At 41.3% G+C, this 16828-nt stretch overlaps 1 protein-coding gene across 3 annotated transcripts in view; it reads right to left on the minus strand.

Moving 5' to 3' along the window:
• COL4A1 (collagen type IV alpha 1 chain) overlaps window positions 1-16828 on the minus strand; it is a 197252-nt gene that overhangs the window by 10771 nt on the left and 169653 nt on the right. The window contains exons 46-50 of one of the 3 annotated variants that reach the window (XM_044431656.1): window positions 16585-16713; window positions 14167-14265; window positions 10854-11066; window positions 7881-8058; window positions 4033-4147 (exon numbers count right to left, since the gene is read on the minus strand). In XM_044431656.1, coding sequence (XP_044287591.1) covers window positions 4033-4147; window positions 7881-8058; window positions 10854-11066; window positions 14167-14265; window positions 16585-16713 — 734 coding nt within the window. The other 2 variants (XM_044431657.1, XR_006414881.1) reach the window with 2 other exon arrangements.

Genomic DNA, 16828 nt, shown 5'->3' on the forward strand with positions numbered 1-16828 from the left:
CTTTGTCCGAAATGGACTGGCGCAACAGCTCCTTGGGTCGTTCAGGAGACTGCCCTTCCTGGTGTGTAACCCGTTCAGGGGATCCCGGCGGGGTGACCTGCATAGCGGATTGGAGCATCGGTACTGATGGTGTTGGTATCGATGCAGCCGTCGGGATCGATGGGGCTGACAAGCCCGAGTCACGGTGCTCCTTCGGCTTGTGAGCCAGTTTGCCCGCCTTGTCCTTCTTAGCCTTCTTGTGGCTGGAGGACTGATCTGAGCTGCCATGCTTTCTCTTCTCCCGTTGTTTGTGCGGGGGAGAAGGAAGTCTTTGGGCTCCTGGTGCCGAGGTCCCATCGTCCGATGGGCGCAGCTGAGGCATAGCCGGTGTAGTGGCAGGGCATTGGCCAGGCGCGGCCGAGGCAGAGGCCAGGCGTTGAGCAGGGGCGGCCGAAGCAGGACCAGATTTTGCAGCCAGTTGGTCTGACTGCATCAAGGCCGGGTTCCAAAGTAGTTTACGCAGGCGATTCTCCCTGTTCTTATGGGTCTGCTTCATAAACGCCAGACAGTGGTGGCATTTATCTGTTTTGTGCCCCTCGCCGAGGCAGAGGAGGCACAAATCATGTGGGTCCACCGGGGACATTTTGGACCCACATTCTGTGCATTTGCGGAAAGCCACTCACTGCGCCATCAAGAAGAAATAGAAAAATAGGAGACAGTAAAGAAGGATAAGATAATATTTTTGGTTTTGTTTTTTAGCGAAGAAGAACAAGAAAGGTAATATAACAAGGGAGAAAAAACTTGGAGTAATAACAATCAACATTATAACGAGAAGAATAAGAACAATAAGAACAAGAGTACGATAGTCAACGCGAGAGTCGAACAGGCACGACGCACAGCGAACGGCGGTCCTAAAAGACTGGGGGAAATGGCAGACACTCCGTTCTATATATAGTACTGAGGGGGATGGGAGCGGAGTTTTCCCGCCAAAAACCGTTAGCTTTCTAATCTTTCTGGCCTTAGGCACTGTGCAGGCACAGCGCCCATATGTGTGATACAGAGGCCATGACGAAGAGCTTTTCTTTTTGCCTTTCTCTCCCACTAGAATTCTTTGAAAGGGCTCCACAAAAAGCTTAGCATCAGTAAAGGAAGAATTTCTGAATATTGCCTGTGAAGCTGTGTTGACATCCCAGCTACACAGACAGATGTTTCACAGAGCCATTACATTGGCTGCCATAGCCCTCAACTGGGCCTGAATCACATCAGGCTGATGAACCATTTTGGAAGCAGATTCAGCACTTCCAGGTCTTGTGCCCAGATGTAACCTCTCTCCTGAGAATGTTTATTCTCAGTTGGCTTTGGCTAGCAAGATTGGGCAAAGCCAGCTAGAAAAGCCCAATGACTCTGGGGACTGAATTTGTTCGATAATCTGCCCCCCTTTTTGGGATCAGAGCCAGATGGCACATATGAGCTATCTGGGGAGAGCCTTGGATACAGATCTGCAGTGGGCTGCTCCATCTTGTGCAAGCTTCTTTATACTTGCTCCCTCTGCCAGGACACAGCCTCAACTGAGATGGGGCTGCCTAGGTGAGATGAAGATCTACTTCCATTCTTAGATTTACATGTAAACCTACCATGGGAATGGCTGCATCTGCATTGTTTCTGAATAAGCCATCCCTGTATGAAAGCACTGTATGAGGAAATGGGAGCAAAGATGAACATCTTCCTCCAAAGGGAACAACTAAATACTTCATGTACACACATTATGGCCATAAGAACTGCAACTTCCTAGCAAAATGGAATTGGTATGCAAAGGGCAACACCAGTAAACAATTTCCATTGTATGGAACATTTCACTTATATAGTGATTCCCCAGGCTCAGTGTGATGTCTATTCTAACTGGTTCCAATAAACAACCAAGTGTGCACTTGAATCCCAGGTATAGAATCTCAGTGACTCTCAAGATAAATGGAAACAACAGGTCAAAGATCTCCAGACTAAGAATTCAGGATCAAATTGCATTCCACATGCTCAGTATCCACAGTAAACCAACCTAGATACAACTAATGATGATTCAGCTGAGGATACAATGGACTTCTTTTCCAGTGTGCTTTTACTATACAATCCCACTCCATTCATTCCTCAGTCTGAGAGTTATACTTCACCAGCCTTGCCACCACCATAGCTCCCTGACAAATGGAAACCAGCAGCACCAAGGGAAATTGTACATTTCATATGCCTGGAACTACCACTTTTCACCTTAGGAAAGAACAAAAAGGACCTGAGCAATATGGACATTAGTCATTTTAAATCTCCACTTGTCAGGGAGAATACGGTGAATGTATTGCTTCAGTGCATGTACCATGGACTCAAAGTGATTTTTTGATTTTAGTCAAAGAAGGTGGAAGGGAGGGGTGGGCACCCCTAGAGACAGGAAAGCTGGACTTGGGCTGACCAGCTCAAGACAATGGCCCATGCACGTAATGGCACACAAAAAACAGCACCCCGAAACACACACACACATACACTTCTTCTATAGCCCACAATGGATGGAAAGGGGTCTCCAGTAGTACTGGCTTGCAAAATGTGTGCAAATGTTTGTGGAAGATGTATAGGAAGCTGAGCCTGGAGCCCTGTTGAGAGTATCTAAGGTCAAAATGAATGTGTCAAGGAATTTTAAAAAACATTGTATTTATTTCTTTTTATTCAATTTATACTCTGCCCCACTCTCAGTAGTCAGAGACTACTACCAACCCCCCAAACAAAGAGAAAATGAGGATGAAATTTTGTTAAGTAAATTCTCAGTATTTCAAGGAATTGTGATGTGGTAGTAATGGAGGAAGACTTCAATTACCTCAGTATCTCTACACCCTGAGACAAATTCTGCCAAAAGTGGCCCCTCCGAGAAATTCTTGACATACACGCTTGATATTTCTCTTCTACAGAAAGTGGAAGGATCTGGAAGGAATTGGGGGATCAACTGTCCTTGACTTAATACTAACAGGAATGACTTTACTGGATAAAGTAGAAGTTATGTGAGCTCTGGGGGAAAGTGATCACAACAAGTGGGGGGGGGTTCTGAAGGGGGGGCAATTAGTGTAGTGATGGGCAGAGGGAGACAACTGTGCCATGTCCCAGTCCTGCTCCTAACTGCAGGTTCTCTGGTTGCCCTATCAGCCTGCCTCCAGATGCTATTTCTGAATGCCAGATTGGTGCACAAATAGACCTCCCTCATCCATGCTTTAATAGTGGATGAGGCAGCCAGTCTGGCATGCATAACTGAGACCTGGTTGGGTGGACAGGAAGAGGTTAGTCCCTCCCGGTTCTGACCACCTGTGTACTTGGCACAGCATCAAGGTAGACTCAACCAAGGATGAAGTAAGCCTATTCTAGAGCAACTTGAAGAGGAAAAAGATGTTCCCATTCCATAGTATTTCCAGAAAGACCTAGAAGTTGGCTGAAGGGAAAAGCATACCTTTAGTGTTGCCTGCATTTGGTTGTTCAGATTCAATCCTTTACCTTCATTGTTGTGCTAGTACTGTATAGAGCAGTGGTGGTGAACCTATGGCACGTGTGCTGCAGCGGGTATGCAGAGCCCTCTCTGTCGGCATGCGAGCCAAGTCACCCCAGCATTGCCCCAGCAGCCGAGCATTGGATAACAGTGCACATAGAGGCCATGTGTATGCTTGAAAAGGAGTAGTGGTGCCAGGCAATGACATCATGAGCTGCGATTCATCAGCCATGACTCGTCCGAGCTTTTGCATGGCCAGTCAGTGCGCTGTCATTTGCTTGGACTGGCTGAGAGTTGTTTTTTCTAAACTAAAACTTCAGTATTCAGGTTTTATTGCAGTGTTGGCATTTTGCGATAAATAAGTGGGTTTTGGGTTGCAGTTTGGGCACTCAGTCTCTAAAAGGTTCACCATCACTGGTATAGAGCATCAAGTGCCAATGAACTAGATTTTAATAAGTAACCATGGCCTGAAATAGAGGGATGTTTAGAATGCAGCAAAAAGAAGAGGGCAAATGGAGGCTGACTGAGGTGGAATGACTTACCATCACAAAGGAATAGCCTATCCACAGGGAACTCCAGCCTTCCGGGCATGGTGGAATTTGAACTGTTTGACTGTGAACTGCTATCACCATAGCAGGAGCTTCACACACAGCACACCTGAGAAGAGATAACAAAAGAGCTGCAAAAATAGATGTTTATACCCCTACAATTATCTCTTCCCAATCCTTACCATTAATCACTAAGCATTCTGGCAACTGAAGAGCAACTGTTATATAGCTATTCCATTCCACTATAATCATTATCTTGTCTGGCACCATGGAGGGTGGTGAGTAAGAAGGGCCAGTGCAGAGATGGATGCAGTTTCTCAAGGTGTTTCAGCCACATGCAGGATTGGCTAGCCATTTGATCCTGAGCAGCAGCAACTAGATCATTTGCATGACAAGTTAACAAATCCACCAAGTTCTGAAGGGGGACCATTTAGAGCAGGGGTGGGCAATTAATTTTCCTATGGGGCCACATGAGAAACTTTGACAGTTGTTAAGGGCCGGACCAATACACTTACAGCTCTGCTCAATATGTATCTCTATAAAAACAGTAAATGAAACATTACAATGATACAATGAAAATGTGGAGCACAGAACAATACTATTTAATGAAAATTCACAACAACATTAACATTACATGCAAAGCAATACATTCAATTCAATTTAGCAGATCCTTCAAAATAAAAGCAGTGCAGTTGTATTGCTTGCATCTATATTATGATTATTATATTTGCATTGACTTTTAATTTGCCAGTGACCTCATGCGGGCCAGTCAGGGTCAGTCATCGGGTTGGATGTGGCCCGCGGGCCATACAATGCCCAGGTCTGATTTAGAGACTACTCTATTGTGGACTGATTGTAGCATCTTCAGGGAGCAGCCTGATGCAAGAATAAATGCCCCTGCTTCCAATAGAAATAGAAACTACAATCAGTTTCTCTAGATGTGTTGGAAGGAACAAGGCACAATTTGAAAAAGAGGTGAGCAACAATGCTGCTTTGTTTGTTACTATTAAGCAGGGCTGATGGACAGACCTTCTGGTCATGGAGATGAATTGTCACTAACTCTCAACTCTCTACAAATGCCATGGTCAAAGATAGAACAAACATAAATCCATTTTAAGTTTTTTTCTTAAACAAGATGAGTAGATTATTAAAAAGACAGAAAATCATTTTTTAAAAATATAGTGCAAATTTAAGTATAGAGAATTTATGCCAACAACTTCACCAATAATTCCTGTTACAGAAATTAGAGGATTCCCAGAAAACTTGTGAGATATTTTGAGAAATGTATTAAAAGAAAAAGAAATACTTTGTGTAAAGGATTGGAGAAAATGGAAATAAGGAAAGGATAATGGTATAATTAAGGGGGGAAAGTTAACTTGGTTTAATATTATGCAATTAGAACAATGAACTAAAGAATGGTTGAAGAAAAATGGCTAATGTAGAGATCTTACTAAATTTGAGGAGATTGCATTGTGCAGAAAGACTCAAGGTAGTATGCAAATAAGGGGGATTTTAAGTCAGATTTCTAAGATTTTATTAGACAGGGAGGAGTTACATGATCTTCTTAAAATCTCATGGGAAATGAGTTAAGTTCCCTTAACTCCATTAAGTCTTAACTATTGATAAGGAAGAATGGGGAACAATATGGGATAAGAGAATACTAAAAGTATGTCAATTAGAATTAAGGAATGTTTTTAATAAATTTGTATGGAAATGGTATTTGAAGCTGGTAAAATTATTTTGTATGGATAATAAATATTCTAGATTATGTTGGAATGTGGGCAAAAATGGGTACCTATTTCCATATGTGGTGGGATTGTGAAAAGATTAAGAAATTTTGGATAATTTTTTTAAAAGAGATTAGTAAGAGACTGAATTTAAATTCCAAAATAGCATTACTAGTAATATTTTAGGACAAGAAATGGAAATGGAACATTAAAGAATTAATAATAAATTTGGTAACAGCAGCAAAATTGATAATAGCAAAGAACTGGAAGAAGAAACGGGATCTTCATTTAATTGAATGGTATAAAGAAATTTGGAATATAGGTGTTGATAACAGGGATTAGGGTGAAAAACGGCCTAATGAAGAAGAATGATTTTAATGATATGTTTCATTTATTGACTATGTGTTGAATAAGGGAAGAGTACTAAACATTCAGTACATTTTGGATGGGAGTACTCCTGAAAGAGCGGAAAGTTAGAAGTAGAAGTAAAGAAAATGAAAGAAATATGGGTATATATATATATATTATATAGCTGTGGGGTGCACTAGCTGTATTTAGTTTTGTTTTCTATATATAGTTTTTTTCTATATTTGTGTAGTTTTTCTTAATTTTTATGAGATATACTTGTATTTTTTTAATTATGGGGAAAAACAAGTAAGCACGGCTGATCACAGAGGACAGGGCAGCTGTTCCTTATGGAAAGGAGATGCCACCCTGTATGAAACTCTTTGTGTTTCAATTAGAGGTAGACTACCTGTATCAGAAAATTATGTTGTCACTGTGGTAAGCATGGAATGGTATACATGGTTAAAAATCTCATTCCAAAATTATATGGACCCATAAGATCAATCACAGCATTTCCATCTGTTTACAGTTTTGTTCATTACTGAGTACCCAAAAGGTCTCCAAGCATTTCTGTGACAAATCTGCTTTTTTTTGTTGTTTGTTTTTATAAATTATGTTGGCATGAAAAACTCTCATTTAACCCATGGAATGCTCTCAATGGGGGGAAATGGTATTCCAAGCTTTTGAGAAAGGTCTGAGAAACAGGGATATCCACTGACTTTAGGGAGACAGTGCTAGATGTTGGCCCTACCCACTGACATGAGGATGAGAGGTCTCCCAAAGGAAAATGCACGAGGAGATTACAGTGTTCTAGCTTAGCTTTAGGAGTGCTGTTCTGAACCTACATCCCAGCCCAGGGCATCCTTGAGGAAAATATAGGAGAGGGAAACCTTCTATGAGTCCATAATGTTGCAGCCAAAACAGTGCTTCCAAACCTAAGTCCTGACAACCCAGAGGAAAAACAGGGAATATATGTACTGGTTCTCAAGGTAGCACTGGTAAGAACAAGCATTCTGCCTAGCCCCCTGGAGAAGGGAAAGTGAGGAGTAGAGTGTTTGACAGAAAGTTAATGGTATCTGAAGAGGAACAACCACTCACTGAAAGAATCTGTGCGTATCTGTGACCCTGACAAATAGTGGAGATTGTGACCATAGGAATACCACAAAAAAACCTTACCCAGTGTGAGCTCTCATTGGCTGGGGAGGGATGGTAGGAGAAAGAACACATTTAGCATGTTTGTTGGACACACTAGAGTACTAACAGTCCTTGCTCTCTAGTGCTATGTAGAGATAGGCTGGGAGATCAAGAACTCCACTGCAGGAGAAGCCAAACAGCAAACTGGCCCTGCATCCATATGTGACAGGAGAGGCAATCCCAAAAGATGAAGAAAACTCCCTTGTTTCTACCAGAGAATATCAGATAATTTTCCCTTGAGGAATGATCAGTTCTATAGCTATCTGAATTTTAGTAATCAATTGGGAATATGCTTCCTAATAATGGACAAATTTGTCTATTTCTGGTGCATATTGCTTTTGCCTGTTTTTACTTGTATTTGTTCCAGTTCTACTCTAATCTACAATCCTCTCAGAAGATATGTTTATATGCATATTTTCATAGGTTTATACTACTAAGATCTGTACTGTAGCATTTGGAGAAATGCAAGATCTGATGTGTAGTCAAATTATGCACATTCACCCGAGAGGTGCTGTTTAGGTCATTTCATACAGGAATTCACAAAGATATAATTCCCCAAGCAGTTCTAATGCTTACCTACTGATGAAAGGCTGGATGTTGTCTCCTGTAATGGGTGCCATGCTCATTGGCATTGGCTCAGGAGTAGACAACCAGTAAGAATAATCATTTCTTGAGGCAAAATTGCAGACGTTGTTAATGTTACAGAACAGAAAGGGCATTGTGCTGAATTTACGTAGACAGCTTCCCGCTGTGCCTGAAAGAGCAAAAATTAAAATCCAATGCAATTTATATAGTAACATTTGAACAATGATATATTTTGTACCTGTAATTGGTCCAGTCCCTCAAGCATCCATAAAGTACTCAAGAGGTTTCAGAGGCAGCTAAGTAAACACAACGTTTCTGTGAAGTGGAAGTGGAAAGGAGGGCAGTGGAAGGTTCTCCTCAGTTGAACTCAACCCCACTCCTCCTCTATCTTGAAGGATAAGATCTGAGTCAAAAGAGGTTGGGGAAAGTGGAAGATGATAGTTGGATGGGAAATGACACAAAGAGCATATATTCCCACTTGGAAAAACTATATGAGACATAACTTCCGTGATTTCCACCAAGCAATGAGCTGCACGGTGTCATATGCAGCTGTGGGGAGACCCAGGCATGCCAAAGAAAAGCCAAATGCTGTCTCTGCTGTCTATTACCATCTTGCTTTCTTCAATAAGAGTATTTTCATTATCCTTAAAGATGGGGGATGGTTGGGGTATGAGTCAGTTCTCACTATTATTTGCCTTAGACTCCCTTCTTGAAAACATCAGGCAAAGGTATCTGTCCTTATTGCTGTCCTTCCAGTGATCCACCTGCCTTCTTAACTGTTTTCCTGCTTCTGATTTAAACATATGTTTATTGTTTGACATGATGTTATGATGAGCTCTTCAAAATGCCCCTTTGCATCTTAGTTCTATCTTCTTTGTGGAATCTTGTGCTCCAAAATTTTCTCTTGTTTTCTCTTTTGGGTGAAACTTCCACAGAAATCTGGAAGGTAAGTAATGCAAGCTTCAAAGAGCAAGTTCAAGGGTAGGAATGAAACCTGTCAATACTCATTTCAAGTCCAAGGAAGAAGCAAATGAACTGGGGGAAAGGGGGAATTTGAAATAGCCAACTCCTCTCAGAATATCTGCTAAGAAGACAAGAACAGATAAGAATAGACAGACCTCTTCTCTATATTTTTATTAACAACTTTTGTTTATGAAGTTCTGAATGCTACTACTTCAAAGGTGCCTCTCACCTTTGGATTTATCCCTTGGGCTCACTCTTGCTATCTACAGAAATAACTGGCAGAAAAGTGAGTGCTGTCAACCTGAGCACTCACAATGGGGATACTGAGATGCTCCATAACAGGGTGGGGGGAGGAATGAAGTTTCTCAGCAAATTTGTGGGTAGCTCTGACCTTGCTGGGGTGGCTCATCTGCCTCCCAAACTTCTTTGAAGAATTCAGGAAAAGGCACAGTAAAAGGGTATGGGTGGCCCTGAAAGAACCATTGTTTTTTCACTGGTCTTAGAAACTGAAAGGATAGAGTCATCTGGCTTGGCCTGACTAAAATTCATTTTTAATATTCAGCAGGCTTTAACACCAGTTAAAGGAAAAACCTGGAGAAAAGACACACCCGTTCTTGAGTGAATTCTATCTCTTCTTCAGAGGATTTCCCTAACACATTATCTTTGCTTGAGGTGTTGTTTTAACTAAGAACAAGTTTAGTTCTGGGCTAAGATTTTCTAGGCTTCTCTCCTCTCTTGTCCCAGACCATAGCTAACTTGATCTTTGCCTGCTGATTGTGCACTGTGGAGTGGCAGTGAAGTGACCGGGTCAGAATAATCAGGGCACAAGAAGAAAGAATGACAGCCTGAGGAAATGTTCTTAAAAGGGAAATTATATCATCTCCCTGCATATTTGCTTGGACTACACCTGCTACTGGGTTTGTTTTTCTTGCTTTTTTTTTTTTGCTTATTTGGGGATCTAAATCTTTCTCTTTTGATGAAATCCCTTTAACACATTTGATTCCAAAACTGAAGGATCGCTTCCTGGCTGAGTGATCTTCCCAAGTATTTGGGTATTTGCTGAAAGCTTGTGCAGTGTTTAACGAACCTGCTGTGGTTGTCTTCCACTGTAACGGTCACTCTTGCCAGACCTTGCATGGACTTCTGTTCACTGGATTCCCAATGAAATATGATGGCACATGTACCCCCTTCCCCTGTGACATGTATATAGCATTACTGTGGCAAAATGCCAGACCTCTCATCTCTGTTATGAGTTATAATCAATTTATGCTCCTCCCAGCTTCTGAATTGAATCAGGATTGTACCAGGTATGTTCCCAACTCAGACAGACTGGCATATATCATGAGAACAACCTGCATCAGAACCTGTAGCCTGATCATTACAGTAGATTCATGTGAAATCAACAGGCAAACTTTCCTATGATCTGCTGTGGCTTGTATTCCATTTGGTTATCTTATCTATATAGGGCAGGTCTGACCAATATGGGGATCCTTCCCAAAAAGGGTCAGTTATTAAGACAGACATGCCTACTAACTAATGTGAGGGGATATCACAGAGGGTGATGACCGTCTTCCCATAAACATAAACTTTCATGGAAAAGCAAGGGGTCTTGGCCTGGAGTTTCACAACATTCACAACAATGTTCATATTTTGAGAATGGAAAATAATAACATCTAGGTCATCACTTATACAAAATGATTTCTTTCAAATTATGAATTATGATGTTATATTTTGTATATCCATGCAGTATGGGGGAAGGACAAGCGTAGGGAGGCTGTATTGACCTCAGCATCCCACTTGTTTTCTGAGTTTTAAATGAATAGTTGATATCTCTGTTTGTCTGCTTTTGGTGGTTGTAGCAACTGGTAAAACTTGGTAGAAGTGGGTTGCTGGTTACCATTTTGCTTTGACTTAAGGAAGCTGATTACAACAAAAATGTTAGCCTGTAAGATAAACTGCAAAACATGTTCATCTGACTGGATTTGATCTGTGCTTCCTTACCCAAGTCCTGGCCATGGGCCCGTTCATTTCCTTGTATATAAAGCAAAGAATACCCATAGAACATTAGCCTTGTCCCAGATGGACATGATGGTTCTTCTGTGGTCTGGCTGTGCCTGGTTACAAGGAACCCGTGAGCTACAGAAGGACTGCCAGCTGGACCCATTAATCCTGGCATTCCCTCAGGACCAGGTGGGCCAGGAAAGCCTCTAGGACCTGCAAGATAGAAATTGACTTTAACAAACCAAGTAGGCATTGTGACTCCTTGCTTGCCTTCAAAGGGTTTCCCCTCACTAAATCTGCCCAGTCATTCATTTCTGGAAGGGCTTATTTGCTGAATATGGAAAAGTGCACAGATGCATTTAAGAAAAAAGCACTGCAATCATAACATAATTTATTTTAAACACTTTGACTGCAATGTTTTGTACACTCTCCAGTTAGTTCCAGAGAATACAATCAGGCTCACTTCCAAGTAAACATGTATGATGCTGCATGGCTGACAACCTATACCTGCTAACATGAGAACAAGCCCTTCTGAACTGTTATAAACTGTTCTGAGAGCTTCTGTTATTTGGTTGCATGGAAATGAATAAATTAATAAATTAATACACTGTAATATTACTATGACATTCATTTTAATATTTAATACAGAATTACTATATTTCTAATTACTAATTTGAAACTTCTGAATTAAACTATAAGATAATTTACCTATTAAAGATACATTTTCAAGATACATTCACAGTAACAAATAAGACCTGTTCTTCATTGTCATTTGCCACAAATGAAGTTTTCATGAACTCTTAAGCCAAATACATTAAAAAAACCAAAGAATAGAAGGCATTTACACTTGCACATTTTATTTATTTAAGATATTTATATTCCATTCTTAATCCATACAGGATCTCAGGATGGTTTACATAAAGACAAGAAAACAACAAAGAACAAGTTACCAGTTCAAGGTTGAAGGCAGAGGAGATGTTCAGGCTGATATTTCACAAAGAGGTAGCACAGTCCACAAAACAGTCCAGGGGTCAAATACCAAGAGCAGGTGAGGGTAGGGACGAGGATGCAGGTGCAGGCAGGAACACATTGGATCAAGGTGGGTACACACTGGAGCAAGGCAGGAACATACCAGGGCAAGGCAAGAACAAATGAAGGCCAAGCAGGAACACACAGGAGCAGGACCAAACACGAGCAAGGCATGAACAAACTGGAACAAGCAGGAGCATGGTGATGCAGAGGGCCAGAGCACAAGAGAGTCATGCAGACAACTTGCATTGCTGTGGCTGAGAGCAACAGTGCCAGGAAACCTCTGATGTTTGTCTCCAGGGCCTCCAGCTGCACTGCATAATTGCTCCTCAGCTGTTCCTTTAAAGTGCCTGCAAAAGTGCTCCAGCTTCTGCAGGCACTTGCAGGGCCACTGATCCTGACACAGGTCAAGTGTGTGGGCCAGTGCCGAGCTGAGACAGCCCCATGGTGGCATCCCTGACACCACATGGAAGTTGAAATCTCCCACAACCACCATTTCAGAGGCTTTCAACACCATGCCCAAGAGTCAGCTCCACCAGGACTCTGTTGAGCAGCAGGGTGGGCTGTACAGCAACAGAATCCCTGATCTGTCTCGATCACCCAGCACAAGGTACTCCAGGTAGGTAATGTATTACTTTCAGCCCTCCTGGAGAGGAGATTCAGAGAGGCACTGAATTTTAGCAAATTGTCCTTTTGGTTTAGAAGAAATCAAACTAGTAATTATTGGTTATAATTGGTTTATGTCTGAATATTATTTTGTATCATTTCATCATTTAACATTTTGTGAGTTTTACTGTTTTTATCTATTTATGGTATCTTTATCTGCTGATGCAGCATTTTGTAAGCTGTCCAGAGAACCCGCGGGTTATGGGATGACATAGAAGTAGAATGAAATAGACAGACAGACATAATCGACATTCTTTCTGAATAAATTAAATGAAGGTCTGATCTTGGTTTGTTAGAGACTCTGTTACACTTTAAATTCAGAGGCATTTTATTTACCTAATGACAGAAATCCTAGTGCTTTCTACCCATGCCATTTCTATTAGATCACACTGGACTCTGTATGTATGTATGTGTGTGTGTTTGTATGTATGTGTAATTTCATGAAAATCAGAATATTCACTTGTGCAATGTTGTTGTACAGCTCCATATGTATGATTCACTGTACAGTTGATCTGTATACCAGATGCATGCTGACCATGTTACAGAATTTGGACTGAGGTCCAGCACAATGTAAGTACATCAAAGGCTGTCACAAAGAGAAAGCTCAAGATTTCTTCTCACTGATACCAGAGTGCAGGACACGGAATAATCAGTTCAAGCTGTGACAAGCCAGATTCAGGCTAGACATCAGGAAAAGTTTCCTCATGTGGAACTAGTTGCCTGGAGAGGTGGTGGGCTCTCCCACACTAGAGACATTCAAGGCAAAACTAGACAGCCATCTGAGTGGAATGGTGTAAATTGGTATCCTGCAACAGCAGGGGATTGCCCCCCACCCCGCATGCCCTTCATGGTGTTCTAATTGTTAATATCACCATTTGGCTCTTGTAGATTGTCAGTAACTATTTGTCTTTATCCATAACAATGTGCCTGCCTTTTAATATTCAAAATATTTATTAAGCACCTCCTGCTACTGGAGATAAAAAACATACTCTAACGTTAACTTTCTTTTGGATTTACCCTTCCACCATAGAAAGGATAAGCCCTGTTAAGAGCAACAGATCATTAAAGATGTTGACTAATTTCAGCCCATGACTGTGAGCAGTAACTGACAATTTTGCACATACAGTATTAATGTAATGCAAATTAGTTAAAATAGTAATTCTCCCTGTAGTTTGTTGCTTCATTTGCTGGAAGTGAAACTGGGGGAGGGGCATGGAAATACTCTTACCAGGCAAAAAATGGTTTCCCCTTGTTGTCAGCAGCCACACGGCTATTTCTTTTTTCATTAACTAGGTGCTTTTGACTACTCTTATAATTAATTTTACAAGAACTTTCCACTGCAGTGAACACATTCCCCACCTCCTGCATGCAAATACTCCAGGCTTTTAACTTCTGAGAAACAAAACAGCTGCCCCCACAGTCAAACAATGAAAAGATCTATAACTAATTCTCCTACTAAAGGTAAGCTCTCTCAGGAGCATTCATTTTCCTCTGAAATTGTTCCCTTGGTTCACTTCCCTTTGCTGAATCCCAAGTCAGAAGTTCTCCTCATGTGAGGCTCAGCTATTCTCCATACAGAATATAGATTATCCTGGCAAAGGAAAAAGATTGGACTTGCCTGGGGGACCAAAAGGGCCAGTTGCTCCTTTCTGACCAGGTGTTCCATCAAATCCAGGAATGCCTGGAGGACCAGTCAAACCCACAGCTCCTGTTACACCTGTTGAAATTAAGACATGACATTATGATTTATTTATAGTCTTTCTATCACTTGCAATTAGATACATAACTGGCAGCATGGTCTTTAATCAAGTAAATCAGGGCTCTCAACATATGAGGGCACAAGAGGCAAAAATTCTTCCTTAATTCACTCAAAATCTTCTACTTATACCAAAGGATAAAATGCTCTTGCCAGTATAAGTCCTCTGCACTAGTATATCTCAAATATACACCAATGTAGATTCTTCCAAATGTGTATCTCCAGAATTAAACTGGTGTACCATTACACTCTCCTTCATGGATCTCTGCCTTGTCGTGGTGAAGGGGCTTGCGTAGCTCAATGAAGCTATGAGCTACGCCGTGCAGGGCCACCCAAGAAGGACAGGTCATAGCAGAGAGCTCTGACAAAACGTGATCCACTGGAGAAGGAAATGGCAGCCCACTCTAGTATCTTTGCCATGAAAACCCCATGGACAGTACCAAAAGGCAAAAAGATATGACGCCGGAAGATGAGCCCCTCAGGTCGGAAGGTGTCCAATATGCTACTGGGGAAGAGCAGAGGGCTAGTACTAGTAGCGTCAGAAAGAATGAAGCGACTGAGTCAAAGCCAAATGTATACCCTTCTTAGACCATAAGATTCCTTCCAGCAGTCCTTTCCAGGGAGACCATCTCCAAGGAAGTGAAGACTTTTCCTGTTTTGGCATCCCAATTGGGGAATGCATGCCCCAGAGATACTTTTCTGGCAGTTATACTGTGCTCTTCTTGGTGTCAGAATTTCCTCAGACATTTTAGCCTTTCAGTTTCTGTTTTAAATCTGGTACTGTTGGTCAAATTTTGCTCTGCTGCTAGGTTCAATTAGTTTATTATTATTATTTTATAATCTCATTTAAATGTTGAAGGTTTAATCGTTCTGAAATGCCCAGACAGCTTCAGCTATTGTGCAATACAAAAATATAACAAATAAATACATTGTACTCAGCATGGGGTCAAAGTCCATTTGTTTGCCTGGACATTTAAACTGATTTACAAAGCTACATGTTTTACATATCTTCTACCATTTGTTGTGTTTATATGAAGATTTTTACAAATGTGCATGCACACACAGAGCTTTTTGTAAACCACCCTTGTGCCATGAGAAAGGGTACCATGTAAATATTTTAAATAAGTATTTAATGTATGCCAGCAATGTTTCTGTGGTCACTAGGTGAGTGGCTGCTAATGCAGCTATATTCTTTTTGTTGTACTAAGAATACAGAGAGCCAATATAGAGAGGAGTGGTTAAGGTACAGGACTGGGACACAGGTGATCTGGGTTCTAGTCCCTGTTCAGCCATGCAGCCAAATTTGGGCTTTGGCCCAGTCACAGAATCTCAGCCCAACCTACCTCACTGGGATGTTGTTGGGATAAGATTGAGAACAGAAGGGGGAGAATTATGTATGCCACTTTGAGTTCTTTATTAGAGATTCCTAACATGCATTGCTGATATCTTCCACCAGCAGAAAGTAGAGAAAATAATGAGGGGATAGGTTATCCTTGGCTTTATACTAACCAACAGGGAAGACCTAGTTGACAATGTAGCAGCCATGGGAACCCTGAGGGAAAGTGACCATGCCATACTTGAATTCTCAATTATTAAGGAGGCAAAAGTCTCCTTAACATGTACCTTAAATATCAAGAAAGCAAATTTTAACAAAATCAGAGCAATGACAGGCAAAGTCCCACAGCAATGCACTCTAAAGGGGGTGGGGTGGGAGGGAGAGAGAATGAGAGAGTGAGTTGAAGGCCTTGTTTACCAGGCCAGGAAAATCTGTCAATTGCTGTGGCGCTCTAGCAGATGATGAAATCAATGCTTTGGAAATGTCCAGGAACTGTGTTGTTGTGCTCTTTCTCACACAGGTTGCCACTGGATAGGGTTACAGGAAATGAATCAACAATGGTGTGGGACATACCAACATATCCTTCCAGTGTACAAATGATCACAATTTTTATATAAGTGCAACCATGCATCCAGATAAGCACATGAACTAGATTCTTCTTGCCATTTATAGTAAAATATCTTTACAGAAAGTATGGTACCACAAAAAAGTATCCTCCTCCAGCTTATACAAGATGGCAACTGATAACCACTCTACCGAGAGAATTATCATGAAAGCCAACACCATCTAAAAACAGACTTATTGTTTAAAAGAAAAGAAAATACATATTAAAAGATTCTTGGTTGGACTGGAGTTTCAGAAGTATGCCAAGCAGAATTATAGAATCTACACAGAAGATGCATTTAAAAACAACAACAACAAAAATCCTCAGACAATCTTCTCACCTTGTTGTCCTTTTGGTCCTGGAGGCCCAGGAAGTCCTTTGGGGCCAACTGGGCCTACAAGACCAGGTAAACCTGGTTCACCTTTCAGAAGCTGGAAAGGGCCTGGAGGCCCTGGTGGTCCAGGGAAACCTGCAGAGATAAAGATGGAAATAAAATAAGACCATGTTTACTGATGGTTGTAATCAAAGATCACACAGAATTAAACTGAATCAGCAAAAAGAAAGAAAGAGGAAGGAAGAGATTC

This window comes from Varanus komodoensis, unplaced genomic scaffold (assembly GCF_004798865.1).
Source record: "Varanus komodoensis strain SLA01 unplaced genomic scaffold, ASM479886v1 scaffold23, whole genome shotgun sequence".
Classification (NCBI taxonomy): Eukaryota; Metazoa; Chordata; class Lepidosauria; order Squamata; family Varanidae; genus Varanus; species Varanus komodoensis.